The sequence below is a fragment of the Gymnodraco acuticeps genome, unplaced genomic scaffold (genome assembly GCF_902827175.1).
Source record: "Gymnodraco acuticeps unplaced genomic scaffold, fGymAcu1.1, whole genome shotgun sequence".
NCBI classification, from domain to species: domain Eukaryota; kingdom Metazoa; phylum Chordata; class Actinopteri; order Perciformes; family Bathydraconidae; genus Gymnodraco; species Gymnodraco acuticeps.
Window position 1 is genome coordinate 2,154,659 of NW_022989979.1, and position 14,159 is coordinate 2,168,817.

The 14,159-nt window shown below is 40.0% G+C and overlaps 1 protein-coding gene and 1 long non-coding RNA gene across 6 annotated transcripts in view; one reads left to right on the forward strand and one right to left on the reverse strand.

Annotated features, from left to right (window-relative positions):
• LOC117543417 (mucin-2-like) overlaps nt 1-8,145 on the forward strand; it is a 35,198-nt gene extending 27,053 nt beyond the window's left edge. For 2 of the 4 annotated variants that reach the window (XM_034211703.1, XM_034211704.1), the window contains 16 exons: nt 874-1,023; nt 1,264-1,472; nt 1,630-1,694; nt 1,811-1,959; nt 2,089-2,777; nt 3,522-3,558; nt 3,799-4,007; nt 4,165-4,229; nt 4,504-4,652; nt 4,775-5,031; nt 5,300-5,364; nt 5,462-5,607; nt 5,716-6,299; nt 6,804-6,868; nt 6,963-7,102; nt 7,336-8,145. In XM_034211703.1, coding sequence (XP_034067594.1) covers nt 874-1,023; nt 1,264-1,472; nt 1,630-1,694; nt 1,811-1,959; nt 2,089-2,777; nt 3,522-3,558; nt 3,799-4,007; nt 4,165-4,229; nt 4,504-4,652; nt 4,775-5,031; nt 5,300-5,364; nt 5,462-5,607; nt 5,716-6,299; nt 6,804-6,868; nt 6,963-7,102; nt 7,336-7,436 — 3,080 coding nt within the window. In that variant the 3' untranslated portion in view covers nt 7,437-8,145. Of the gene's footprint in view, nt 1-17; nt 1,024-1,263; nt 1,473-1,629; nt 1,695-1,810; nt 1,960-2,088; nt 2,778-3,521; nt 3,559-3,798; nt 4,008-4,164; nt 4,230-4,503; nt 4,653-4,774; nt 5,032-5,299; nt 5,365-5,461; nt 5,608-5,715; nt 6,300-6,803; nt 6,869-6,962; nt 7,103-7,335 lie in introns of all 4 variants that reach the window. The other 2 variants (XM_034211705.1, XM_034211706.1) reach the window with 2 other exon arrangements.
• Nucleotides 8,146-9,304: 1,159 nt separating this feature from the next.
• On the reverse strand, nt 9,305-12,912 carry LOC117543424. 2 transcript variants are annotated; one of them, XR_004568561.1, is made up of 3 exons: nt 12,812-12,912; nt 12,641-12,709; nt 9,305-10,475 (listed from the first exon to the last, which is right to left on the reverse strand). It is a non-coding gene; the product is annotated as an uncharacterized LOC117543424 (long non-coding RNA). The 2 variants fall into 2 exon arrangements; XR_004568560.1 differs by lacking the exons at nt 12,641-12,709; nt 12,812-12,912 and adding exons at nt 10,823-10,920; nt 11,019-11,406.
• Nucleotides 12,913-14,159: the final 1,247 nt, after the last annotated feature.

Here is a 14,159-nt window from a genome sequence, read left to right on the forward strand (position 1 = left end):
TCAACCCAACAGTCAACATTACTTCACCACCAGTCAACCCAACTTCACCATCAGTAAACATGACATCAACACCAGCCAACATTACTTCACCATCAGTCAACATTACATCACCAGTCAACCCAACATCACCACCAGTCAATATTACATCACCAGTCAAACCAACCTCACCATCAGTCAACCCAACTTCACCATCAGTCAACCCAACTTCACCATCTGTTAGCATGACATCACCACCAATCAACCTTACATCACCAGTCAAACCAACCTCACCATCAGTCAACATTACTTCACCATCAGTCAACCCAACTTCACCATCAGTTAACATGACATCAAGACCAGCCAATATTACATCACCAGTCAACCCAACCTCATCACCAGTCAACAGTACATCCCCAGTTAACCCAACTTCACCACCAGTCAACATGACATCATCACCAGTCAACATGACATCCCCACCAGTCAACATTACATCACCATTCAACCCAACCTCACCATCAGTAAACATGACATCACCAGTCAAACCAACCTCACCATCAGTCAACATTACTTCACCATCAGTCAACCCAACTTCACCATCTGTTAGCATGACATCACCACCAGTCAACCTTACATCACCAGTCAAACCAACCTCACCATCAGTCAACATTACTTCACCATCAGTCAACCCAACTTCACCATCTGTTAGCATTACATCACCACCAGTCAACCTTACATCACCAGTCAAACCAACCTCACCATCAGTTAACATGACATCAACACCAGCCAATATTACATCACCAGTCAATCCAACCTCACCATCAGTAAACATGACATCACCAGTCAACCCAACCTCACCATCAGTCAACATTACTTCACCATCAGTCAACCCAACTTCACCATCAGTAAAGATGACATCACCACCAGTCAACCTTACATCACCAGTCAACCCAACCTCACCATCAGTAAACATGACATCACCAGTCAACCCAACCTCATCATCAGTCAACATGACTTCACCACCAGTTACATCAATGCCCTTGCCTGGTAATACATGCTCTCCACAATGGATATACTATATTTTGTATTAACTTAATGATTATTATACCACTAGTCCATAATTAATTATATGTTTTCATTTTATTTAAATGTGAGATACACCAAACATGTAGCATCAGTCTTTTTCATTATTGGACCACTATCACTGGCTGAAATGTATATATAGTAAAGCAACCTTTTTTGGTGTAATGTTATATTTATTTCCAATAAATATTTCCTTATTTCAAGGTAATGCAAGCACTCCGCCTGTCACTGGAACATCAGCACCACCAAGCATCACAACTACTAGCTCTCCAACTACAACTACAACCTCAACACCTACCACAACAGAGCCAAAAATCAAGTTGGGATTTAAGTTGAAAGAAACTTTTACTCCTCAACTTGCAAACAAATCTTCACCAGCGTTCCTTGAACTAAAGAACAAAGTGACCACAGCGGTAAGTTCATATTATATATTTCTTCTGTTTTTGCGTCTTACACTATCCTTTGCTACTCAAGAACATTTATTAAAAAACACTCATTTCAAATGATTATTTTCTTATTTCATCTTTATTCTTAAATGTTTGAATGTTTTTCAACCAAATTCATTCACAGCTCGACATGGTCTATTCAGAACAATATGGATCCAGCTTCAATCGTACTGTCATCAACAGCTTCAGGTATAAAACAAATGCTTGCCATTACATTTGTAAAATGGCTGTTCTACTTGTTTGCTAACATATACAATAGGACAATAAGGAATCAAAAATGACTTTTCAAAATATTTGTGTTACAGTCAAGGATCCGTTGAGGTAGATGCTGAACTGATATTCAATGAAGGGAATACATTACCAAATACCACTTCTGCAGCTGGAACTTTGGTGACTGCCTCTTCCAGCTCCAATTTTTCTCTCAGTGTCAACACATCTTCTATTTCTGCAGCAGGTAAGACTTGCTGTATCTTCCAACTGTCAAGTTTGATTATTGGGAGGACATACTGACTATCTTGTGACAAGAATATGTTTATCAAAACCACACAATAACGTATTTGAACATTTGTATTTGTATTTGTAGTTGTATTGGCTGCAACTCCAGCCCCAACCACAGTTGCCCCTTCAACACCACTTGTCAACATCACCTCACCTCCAGTCAACATGACTTCATCACCAGTCAACCCAACATCACCACCAGTCAACCCGACATCCCCACCAGTCAACATTACATCACCATTCAACCCAACCTCACCATCAGTAAACATGACATCCCCACCAGTCAACATTACATCACCAGTCAACCCAACTTCACCATCAGTAAACATGACATCACCATCAGTCAACATTACTTCACCATCAGTCAACCCAACTTCACCATCTGTTAGCATGACATCACCCGCAGTCAACCTTACATCACCAGTCAAACCAACCTCACCATCAGTCAACATTACTTCACCATCAGTCAACCCAACTTCACCATCAGTTAACATGACATCAACACCAGTCAACCCAACATCACCACCAGTCAATATTACATCACCAGTCAAACCAACCTCACCATCAGTCAACATTACATCACCATCAGTCAACCTGACTTCACCATCAGTAAACATGACATCACCAGTCAACCTTACATCACCAGTCAACCCAACATCACCATCAGTCAACATTACTTCACCATCAGTCAACCCAACTTCACCATCAGTTAACATGACATCAACACCAGCCAATATTACATCACCAGTCAACCCAACCTCATCATCAGTCAACATGACATCCCCAGTTAACCCAACTTCACCATCTGTCAGCATGACATCACCACCAGTCAACCTTACATTACCAGTCAACCCAACCTCACCATCAGTCAACATTACTTCACCATCAGTCAACCCAACTTCACCATCAGTAAAGATGACATCACCACCAGTCAACATTACATCCCCAGTTAACCCAACCTCATCATCAGTCAACATGACATCACCACCAGTCAACATTACATCCCCAGTTAACCCAACTTCACCATCTGTCAGCATGACATCACCAACAGTCAACCTTACATCACCAGTCAACCCAACCTCACCATCAGTCAACATTACTTCACCATCAGTCAACCCAACTTCACCATCAGTAAACATGACATCACCACCAGTCAACCTTACATCACCAGTCAACCCAACCTCACCACCAGTCAATATTACATCACCAGTCAACCCAACCTCATCACCAGTCAACATTACATCACCATTCAACCCAACATCACCATCAGTAAACATGACATCACCAGTCAACCCAACCTCACCATCAGTCAACATTACTTCACCACCAGTCAACCCAACTTCACCATCAGTAAACATGACATCACCACGAGTCAATATTACATCACCAGTCAACCCAACTTCACCATCTGTCAGCATGACATCACCACCAGTCAACCTTACATCACCAGTCAACCCAACCTCACCATCAGTCAACATTACTTCACCATCAGTCAACCCAACTTCACCATCAGTAAACATGACTTCACCACCAGTTACAACAATGCCCTTGCCTGGTAATACATGTTCTCCACAATGGATATACTATATTTTGTATTAACTTAATGACTATTATGCCACTAGTCCATAATTAATTATATGTTTTCATTTTATTTAAATGTGAGATACACCAAACATGTAGCATCAGTCTTTTTCATTATTGGACCACTATCACTGGCTGAAATTTATATATAGTAAAGCAACCTTTTTTGGTGTAATGTTATATTTATTTCCAATACATATTTCCTTATTTCAAGGTAATGCAAGCACTCCGCCTGTCACTGGAACATCAGCACCACCAAGCATCACAACTACTAGCTCTCCAACTACAACTACAACCTCAACACCTACCACAACAGAGCCAAAAATCAAGTTGGGATTTAAGTTGAAAGAAACTTTTACTCCTCAACTTGCAAACAAATCTTCACCAGCGTTCCTTGAACTAAAGAACAAAGTGACCACAGCGGTAAGTTCATATTATATATTTCTTCTGTTTTTGCGTCTTACACTATCCTTTGCTACTCAAGAACATTTATTAAAAAACACTCATTTCAAATGATTATTTTCTTATTTCATCTTTATTCTTAAATGTTTTAATGTTTTTCAACCAAATTCATTCACAGCTCGACATGGTCTATTCAGAACAATATGGATCCAGCTTCAATCGTACTGTCATCAACAGCTTCAGGTTTAAAACAATTGCTTGCCCTACATTTTAAACAGTGTGTTTTCATACTTGTCTGCTAATGAATTCCTTATAATTTAGTTAATAATAGAAACAAAACTGTGTTTACAACTTTGTTTTAATTTTGTGTTATTATATGGTGACGATCAGAATGTTTTGAACAAATTGAAAATGTTATTTTCTTTAAAAAATATATCTGTAATCCCTAGATATGAAGCCTTAGCTAAACAACCAGGTAACCACCAAAAATAACGTTTCAAAAATATGTTTCTTACAGTCAAGGATCCGTTGTGGTTGATGCTGAAGTGATATTCAATGACGTGACAACATTGCCAAATGCCACGTCTGTGGCTTCAGCTTTGGCAACTGCTTCTTCCAGCTCTAATTTTTCTCTCACCGTCAACGTATCCTCTATTTCTGCAACAGGTAAGATTTCTCCTAATGTACAAATGTTTTTTTCTTCTTATTACAAACACAAACTGAATATGTGATGACAAGAATAACTATTTTAAAGCTATGATAACTAATTTGACAATTGTTATTTTCAGCTGTTTTGGCACCAACTAAAACCCCAACCACAGTTGCCCCTTCAACACCACTGGTCAACTTCACCTCACCTCCACTCACAACAGCCGCTTCCACTGCTGCACCAGTTCCTTTAACCACAACCGCATCAATAATTTCTACCACATCCAATGAGGGAACCCTTGGACTAAAGTTTAGTCTCAACCAAACATTTACAGCAGATCTCTCAAACTCATCCTCAACAGCATACCAGACCTTGGCTGCAGAAGTGGTCAAAGAGGTAAGATAAAATAAAAGTATGCTTAAAATGTATTTAATTCAATAAGCATCAGAGGATAAACAATTAGTTTGAAATACATTGTATCATTAAGCGACTAAATATAATTGATAAAGGTCTTCCAGTGATGTATATCATATTTTGGTCCTTCTATTTTTCTTCAGAATTTTTATTGTGGAACCGTTAATCAGAAATGTGCCTTCGATACCTCCTTACTTCCTTAATTTACCTAGATTTTTGCAATGCAAATGATAATAATGTATTCTTTCAGCTCAACAAAGTGTGTACAACTCTGTTTGGATCATCTTTCGTTCGCTCCGTTGTTGACTCATTCACGTAAGAATTCATTTTATTAAGTTGCTTATTTTTTCTGGACATTTTCAAGTCACTTGCTTTAAAAAAAGGTTTTGCTCTCTCTGTGTTTTCATTGTAGGAGTGGCTCGGTGGTTGCAGACACAACCATTGCATTTAAAGATACAAGCTCAGTTCCTTCATCAAGCACAGCTACTTCACAGCTCAGCAGTGCATTAACAAGCAACTCTACCTCCCTGAGCGTTATATCAGGCAGTGTTTCTATAAGTAAGTAATTGGAACTTATCAAACGTTATTACTCTGGTCATAAATCCATTGAAATGATATGCCTTTTGAAGTGTCAGATTAATTGATAACCCATTTGTATTGGTACAGCTTCTTCTACTGCTTCCACCGCCACACCTACTGCTACAGCTGCCCCTACTGCAGCTCCTACTGCAGCTCCAACTGCAGCTCCAACTGCAGCTCCTACTGCAGCTCCAACTGCAGCTCCTACTGCAGCTCCAACTGCAGCTCCTACTGAAGCTCCTACTGCAGCTCCTACTGCAGCTCCAACTGCAGCTCCAACTGCAGCTCCTACTGCAGCTCCAACTGCAGCTCCTACTGCAGCTCCAACTGCAGCTCCAACTGCAGCACCAACTGCAGCTCCTACTGCAGCTCCTACTGCAGCTCCTACTGCAGCTCCAACTGCAGCTCCAACTGCAGCACCCACTGCAGCACCCACTGCAGCTCCAACTGCAGCTCCTACTGAAGCTCCAACTGCAGCACCAACTGCAGCTCCTACTAAAGCTCCCACTGCAGCTCCTACTACTGCCACAACAACAGCTTCTACTGATCCTCCTACATCCAGTGAGGGAACTCTTGGCCTTCAGTTCAGTCTCAACCAAACATTTACATCAGACCTCTCAGACTCATCATCAACTGCGTACAAGACTTTGGCTGCAACAGTGATCAGTGAGGTAAGATCCCTTAGCACTTTGATAGTGTATTGCAAACAAAGTTAGATTTTCTTTCAACAATAAACATAAGAATACTGGAAAACACTTTAAATGTTTTCTATTGTAAAAATTATCAAATGATCCCTACTATTTTAAATTAACCTGTTAACATTAATGGATATAGACCACATTAATGACATAACCCAGTCATAAGAAGGCAAACAGAAATGTTCAAAACTGTCAATTAAGTTTATTCCGTAGTTAAACCCTTCAGGATATTTTAAACAGATAGCTAATGCTGTATTTTAATGTACACCAGCCATGTTTAAGGACTATATTCACTTGTATAGTCCTTACAGTAATCCTGTATTATATTGAAAGGTGTTTTTCTCCGAGTTTGCCACTTCCCCTTAAGTACAGTTAAACGCAGATCATAGTGTGTACTAATATTGGTAAGCTGCTTATAGATGCTTGTGACCATAGTTTTTATTTTGCATTGCAATTGACAGTAATGTTTTCTTTCAGGTAAACAAAGCGGCTCAAAAACTCTATCGATCATCTTTCCTTCGCAGCATTATTAACAAATTCACGTAAGACTTAATTTCAGTCCCTGACTTTTTTGTTAGACATTTGCCCTTTCTACTCCCTGTCACTAAGTGTCGCTTTCTCTCTTTGTCACTCTAGGCAAGGATCAGTGAAAGTTGACATGACCCTTGTGTTCACAAATAAAACCTCAACTCCTACAGCAAGCGATGCAACTTCAAAATTCAGCACTGCGCTTAGCTCTTCATCCCTGAATGTTGTACAAGGCAGCGTTTCTGCACGTAAGTGGTTGTAAACTATAACGTCAAACTATGAATTTAAGGTGTAATTATTTATTTATATTAAATAATAAAACACATGTTACAATGTCATTTGTGTGATTTTCTGGTGTATATTAAAGATATAACAGGGCTCAAGATTTGGATGTAGCATAGCCTTTATTTCCTGCCTTAGAATTCAGTTTTAGTCCAGATAATAACACTGACCACAAACTTTGCTTTTTCTAATATTTCAGAATCAACATCCACGTCAAGCAGTCCCCCTCGGCCCACAATGGGCTCACTGGTCGTGTTTTCACTAACCCTGCTGGCTGTGGCCCTGACGATGACAAACTAATACCAAACATCAAAGGCAGATACACTTGGCTAAGAGCTTTTTCTATGCTATCAAGTGGGATCAAAGCAATGTACCACCAAACTGAGAGCAAGACATAACATGCGTGCAAAATGAAATTTACCAATACAATGTTAAATGGTAAAAGGATGTGTGTGCAAACGATTTATTTTGTTCAGTATTTTATACATGTGATGTTACAATCAATTGTGATCGATTCAATTTATTTTTTCTTTTCTTTAAAAATAACTTGTCATTGAGATAAGTAATCAAACATACCATATTTTATACTAATTTGGCTTTTTATAACAGCTTCCATTCAATGTATTTGTTTTGTAAATGCTTATTTTTATGCTATTAGTCACATGTAATTTGTTCCCAAATGTTAAACTGTATAGAAGATAATGTAATACATATTTATCTATAATAAAAAGCATATAAAGATCAAGCAGGACACAAATTACATTAAATGCCATTGTTAAGTGTGAGTGATGGAAGAAGTGTGCAGGTGATGTAGCGTGGTGCCAAAAGCTTGTGTTTTTGTAAAATTATCTTGATGCGGAAAAATAATGATTCATATGACTTCTGAGGCAAACTACCAGTGTAGGACATGTTAGACCATGCTAGTCTTTCCCTTACCCAAACCATGTCGTTTGTGAAAACATTTTAGTTTCCACAGAATGTCATTGCAATACAAATAATTGTCATTGAATTGATTAATACTATTTTTCCTGTATGACTTTGAGAAGGGGAATAATACGTATGTGTATCTTTGTTAATCAATAAAGTATTTAAATGTTACCTTGGGAGTTACTTTACTTTTTATTTTTTTATTTCTTTTATGTAAACAAGAATATTTTGCCTCTAATCCAAAGTGTAAACACTTTTTGTGTGTAAAGCAATGATTATGTCGCCCAAATTATTTGGCAGGAAATTAACCAATTGGCGCATAGAGTCTGAAAGGGTTTTTAAAAAACAGCTTCTCACATTCACCAATTTGTTACTTGAACACCTGGTGAAGTAACAACACCCTTTTTGGGTAAAGAGCTTAGACTCAGGCCCGGTTCTACGGGGGTGCATAAGGGTTAAAGTTAAAAATTAAAAGTTAAAAAAATAAAAAATCCAAAATATTACATATATAATAACAATAATAATAATAATTGTAGTAAGAAGAAGAAGAAGAAGAATATAGTCAATGATGGACATCAAAAAAATGGTTAAAACAACCAGCCCTTATCGCCAGCAGTAACACTGCATCTACACTGAAAAAATAAGGCCGTTGGATTAACATGATTTTAATATGGAAACCGGTTGCACACATTACAAATATGTGTACTCAAAACTATTCCATTATGTTAAAGACACACAACTATGTTATGTCAAAGAAACATGACATTGTTATGTTCATTTGAATATTTCCTTTAATATAGGTATATTCATTTACCCTATGTTTAACCAACATGACTTTTTTATGTTCATTTTAGGCTTTTAATATGCTCAGTATATTTAACTTGTACCTGTTAAAGCAACATGATTTCTTTATTTAAGCTTCACTGTAAAAAGTCTGTTGGACTTAAGTAATAAAAAACATGGAGATCGGTTGCATATATTAAAATCATGTGTGCTCAAAACTATTCCATTATGTTAGAGACACACAACTATGTTATGTCAAAGAAACATGAAATTGTTATGTTAATGTGAACATTTCCTTTAATATAGGTATATTCATTTACCCTATGTTTAACCAACATGACTTTTTATGTTCATTTTAGGCTTTTAATATACTCAGTATATTTCTGTACAGAGCCACATGAATGTTTTGTTTAAACTACATGCTATAGTTTTCTGTTTAATCTACCGTGCTCAAGGGGTACATAAGATTATTTATTTCATGTGAATAGAGGCATTTCGTACATTCTTCTACAGGATCCATCCTAATCTCTTATATCTACAGCATTTATCACAAGATTTTAAAACAAATAATCAATAAAGACAAACACATTTCTTTGAACAACATTCATGTATTTTTCTCAAAAAATAATACAATATTAACAACCACCACACATCCAGATGAGCTTTTGGTTTTTCCATCATGCAGCCCCAGGAGAATTAACAAATACATTGAAAATAAAGAAATAGAAGAAATAGAAAAAGTTTGTGATGCATGTACATTATTGTGTTAGAACACAGCAAGGAAGCTTAAAGGAAACTATTCTCCCGACCAAAATAAAGGTTTATTGGGCCAGATGGCAAAGAAAGGCTTATTTTTGTAACTCATTTATAGTAAACAATTAACAGAAAATGTCAACGCCTAGCCGAAAAAAGGAAATGTTCTTGCAAATCCATTATTTAAATAGTAACCTGCTAATATGAAAGGGCACTTTAATGCAAAAAAAGCAATGGCATTGCTTTGGAAAAATACATGAAAGTATAAAAATGGCCTGGTTTCTCACCACATATGCACTAAAGAAAGTATTGCAAATAAAAACAAGAACTGACATTTTGAAGTAGCGCAATTAGTACATTCTGAAACACATGACAAGTGGTACATTCTGAAAACACATGACCCCAGGAAAAACACACATTTCTGAAACATGCAAATCAAGCAAAAAGCATGAGCAAAGGAAGTGCAAGACAGTTGTATCGATGAAAGTCCAGTATGAATGCTGTAAAGTGCACAATGGTCCATGGCAACAGCTCACTCAAACAGTTTGTTTTTAAACGCTTGGGCTTTCTTGGAGAGCATGTTGCCGTCTAGCTCCATTAACATTTGCTGGAGCACTTCGAACGTGCACTTCAGTTTAGGGGGGTAGTTCAGGTTTATTGCAGACATTAGTCCAAACAGCATGGTAGCAGCTAATGCAATGTTGTCCACATCAGTTAGTAGGCTACCTGTTGGTCTTCCAGGACAATCTGTCCTCTGGTCTCATCTGTCCTCTGGTCTCATCTGTCCTCTGGTCTCATGGTGGAATTGTGTTTGACAACATAAAGGCCCACTGTAATCCCCTCAATGGACCGTAGAATGACGTCTTCATCTTCTGCCTGCAGAGTGCACAGTCACAAAAGGAACAGAGTGAGATCTAACAAATCAATACATATATATATACCCATTACTAAGTCCCTGTGTTTAACAAGTACATTTGGTCAGATTTCAGTACTTTTAAGCCTCCTTGTTATCTGATATACTCCTGTCTGACCTGATAAAAAATGTTTCATTTCCTGTATCCGTTTTAAATTAAAGGCCCTCTAGCTTTTCAGTGTAGTCTGGCTATTAAACAAAAAACAGGGATGTTCACATACTTTAGGCTATATACTATGTGGTGTTTCAATAAATACATATTTTAACGCCCAACAAAAAAATCAAAAGTTCAAATATTACTTCTACTGACCACAAACTCTCTCATTGAGGTGCACACACAGAGGTACACACACAGAGGTACACACACAGCCCCTTGAGAAGACAATCCCGGCCTAAATCGACATCAACCTACGTGAAGGGGAATAAGAAAATAAATAATCTATTTTGCTCAATGAAATGTGTACACTATTGACTCGATGTATAATTTCCTTAAAATGAATTCTTACTTGAGTCATGTTTGACATAATACAGTTCAGACGTTGGCCTATCTGTCCTCCTCTCTTCTCAAAAACCTTCAGAAGTTTGTCAGATAGCACATCCAGCTGAGAGAGAACTCTTGATTGGAGGGTGTGGAAATTGATTTAAAGTATTATGGCAAAAAGTTTGATACAGCGTAATTCTGGTATATTCATTTTTATGTCACCTGATATAGGCTATGGGGTGTTAAGTGTTAGTTTGTGAGAGAAATGTATGTGCGTTCATTTCAAGACTCCTAAAAGAGCAGGAGAATTGAGTCACACAATTAGAGAGACAATGGTCCTTCTGATTCTGGGTGAACTGACTTCGGGTGGATGGAAGTTCAGAGATGGCCTGGGGGTATGAAGACAGTTAGGCGTTGTTGGTGAGCTGGTCCTGAGGAGGTCATGAGATGATGACTGTTACATTTCCAACAAGTATGGCTTTCATAAAGAAACACATGACTTATGTGATAAGATACATGATAAGATGTGTTTTGTTGCAAAGTGAGCCTGTTTTGTTCTCTGCTGGCCCGCGCTGATTCACTGTGACACAGCATATTTTGCATCTCCCAATGAGATGACCTGAAAAGATGACCAGCTGACCTAACCCCTCCTGTCTTTTCTTGTATATCTCCTGTGAAGTCCTGGCGTTCGCTCTCTCTTCTCGGGCTGCCAGGACCGAAGGATCTACGCAGCACGCGAACCAGGGCAGGAGTGGGCCGGCCTACTCCTTACATTACAATATAATTGTATTGTATTATATTGTATTGTAATGTATTATATTGCATTGCATTATTACCTTTTATAATTAAAACAGATTATTGTTTAAACTGGTATGCTGGTGTTCTCTGATTTCCTTCCTGTTATGATTTTAAGCAGGACTCGCCAAAACGACACGCGGAGACGAGTTGGGTTGTAAAAACCTCAAAACTCCTACAAGGGGCAGGGTTGTTATGCGCTTAAACTCCACATTTATCAAAGAAAACAAAATATCACAGTCATAAAAATCATGAAATCATTTCATTTTCTAATGATGTTATGATTGTAGTTGTGTGCTTGCCTCAAAACGATGCAGATAAACTAGTCCATGCATCTGTTACTTCAAGGCTAGCTCATTGTAACTCTTTATTATCAGGGTGTACCAAAAAGTCAGTTAAGTTGCTTCAGCTGATTCAAAATGTAATGACCAGATCACGGAAAAGGGACCACATTACTCCTGTTTTGGCTCCATAGTGAGAATAACTTTTTATATCAAGTACGAACAACCAGGTTAGACTACATTACATTTAATTTAGTTTACGTTTTTTTCCAAAGCGACTTAAAATAAGTATTACTGTAATATAAGACGACATATAAGAAATACCCTTATAGCCATTTCAACAAACAAAACATTATCACTTTTGTGAAGGAGGCTTTATCGCAGAATGTTTGGCTTTTGCCTCTCACTTTCTGAATAACTTTTGCCTAATAAATCAGAAAATGTGTATATCCCTGCAATGTTTGCAGTATGTTAATAATTCAGAAATTGTCAGACTAATACCAGTTTTCAATTAGTTAAAGATCAAGTTTAAATTAGTCAAGTAAATCACACAAAACATTTGAATACTCACAATTTACTAAAGAGCCTTTGGAACAATGTTCAAAGGAAGGCTGAGGTCAATCTTCTCCACACCAATTACCTATTACAGAAAAACATATTTGAAATAATTTCATTATTCACACACAAATAAAACAAAAATGTTCTGCTCCTTAAAGGCGACATTTACCATTTAATTATGTACCTTGTAGTGCCGAGAGATAGGGAGTCGGAGGCGGTGCAATGGAGGTACAAAGCTTGCTTTAATGAGCAGCAGAAATGTAGATGTTGTTGGGTCGCAGCCCGGGACGACAAGAGAAAGAGCCAGGAGGGCACACAACATATATAGATAACAACACATATATGTCCGTGTGGAAACAATAGCCCCAACTGTAGTTCCATGTATGAATTATGTCCCAGTGTATTAATAGGTGGTCACCACACAAGCCCCCCCAGAATTCAAACATGGCAAAAAAATCCTCGCGTCCGTGGAGGAAGCACCACAGGGGCCGAGGAGGGTGGGGCCGCAGGTGAGGACCGGGCCATGGAACGGGCCACGAAAGGGGGCCGCAGGAGAGGGCAGGGGCCCTAACGAGGGCGAGGGCACCCACACCGGGGGCCGCAGTAGGTGTCGCGGAGAACCCAGCAGGAAAGAGCGCAACCCGGCCGCAGGCAGACGAACAACGGCGGTGGGCACGAAGCCCTCGGCAGGCGTCGAGGTATCCCCGGAAGAGAGGAGCAGTCCCCCCGGGAGGAAGGAGCGCAACCCGGCCGCAGGCAGACGTGCAACGGCGGCGGGCACGAAGTCCTCGGCAGGCGTCGAGGCATCCCCGGGAAGCAGGAGAGCAACCCGGCCGCAGGCAGACGTGCCGCGGCGGCGGGCATGAAGTCCTCAGCAGATGTCGAGGCATCCCCGGGAAGCAGGAGAGGCCAGACAGGGTCCCGGAGCGCGCCACCCACGGGCCGACGAAGGCATGGGCGACGTCCGAAACTGTCGAGGCGAGACGGGGGTCCAGGAGTGCGCCACCCAGGCGCCGATGAACGTGAGTGGCGTCTGGATATCCCCGGAAGGCAGGAGAGGCCAGACAGGCTCCGGAGCTCGCCACCCACGGGCCGATGGCAGCATGGGCGACGTCCAAAACCGTCGAGGCGAGACGGGGTCCAGGAGTGCACCACCCAGGCGTCGATGAAAACGTGAGTGGCATCTGGAACCGCCGTGGAGGTGGTGAAAAATGTGAGAGTGTCAACCTGAGGTCAACCGGCTGGTCGAACCTCCTCTCCGGCACCAGAAAAAAAACTCAAAAAGGATCGATAGCCGTTAGCAGCTAGCTGGCAGCCATCGGTAGCTGCTAGCCGTAGCCGTTAGCTAACGTGGTTAGCTGCTAGTCGTCGATAGCTAGCGCAGCCTGGACTTGCAGCCGCACGCCCCGAAGAAACAACCCCACGTGGAAGGAGTCTGGTTCTCTCCCCTACCCAGCAGGTCGTGCATCGTCTCCGTGTAGATGGAAGGCCCGCTGTCCTCCAGTGTCGAGACGATGCGGGAATGGCATGGC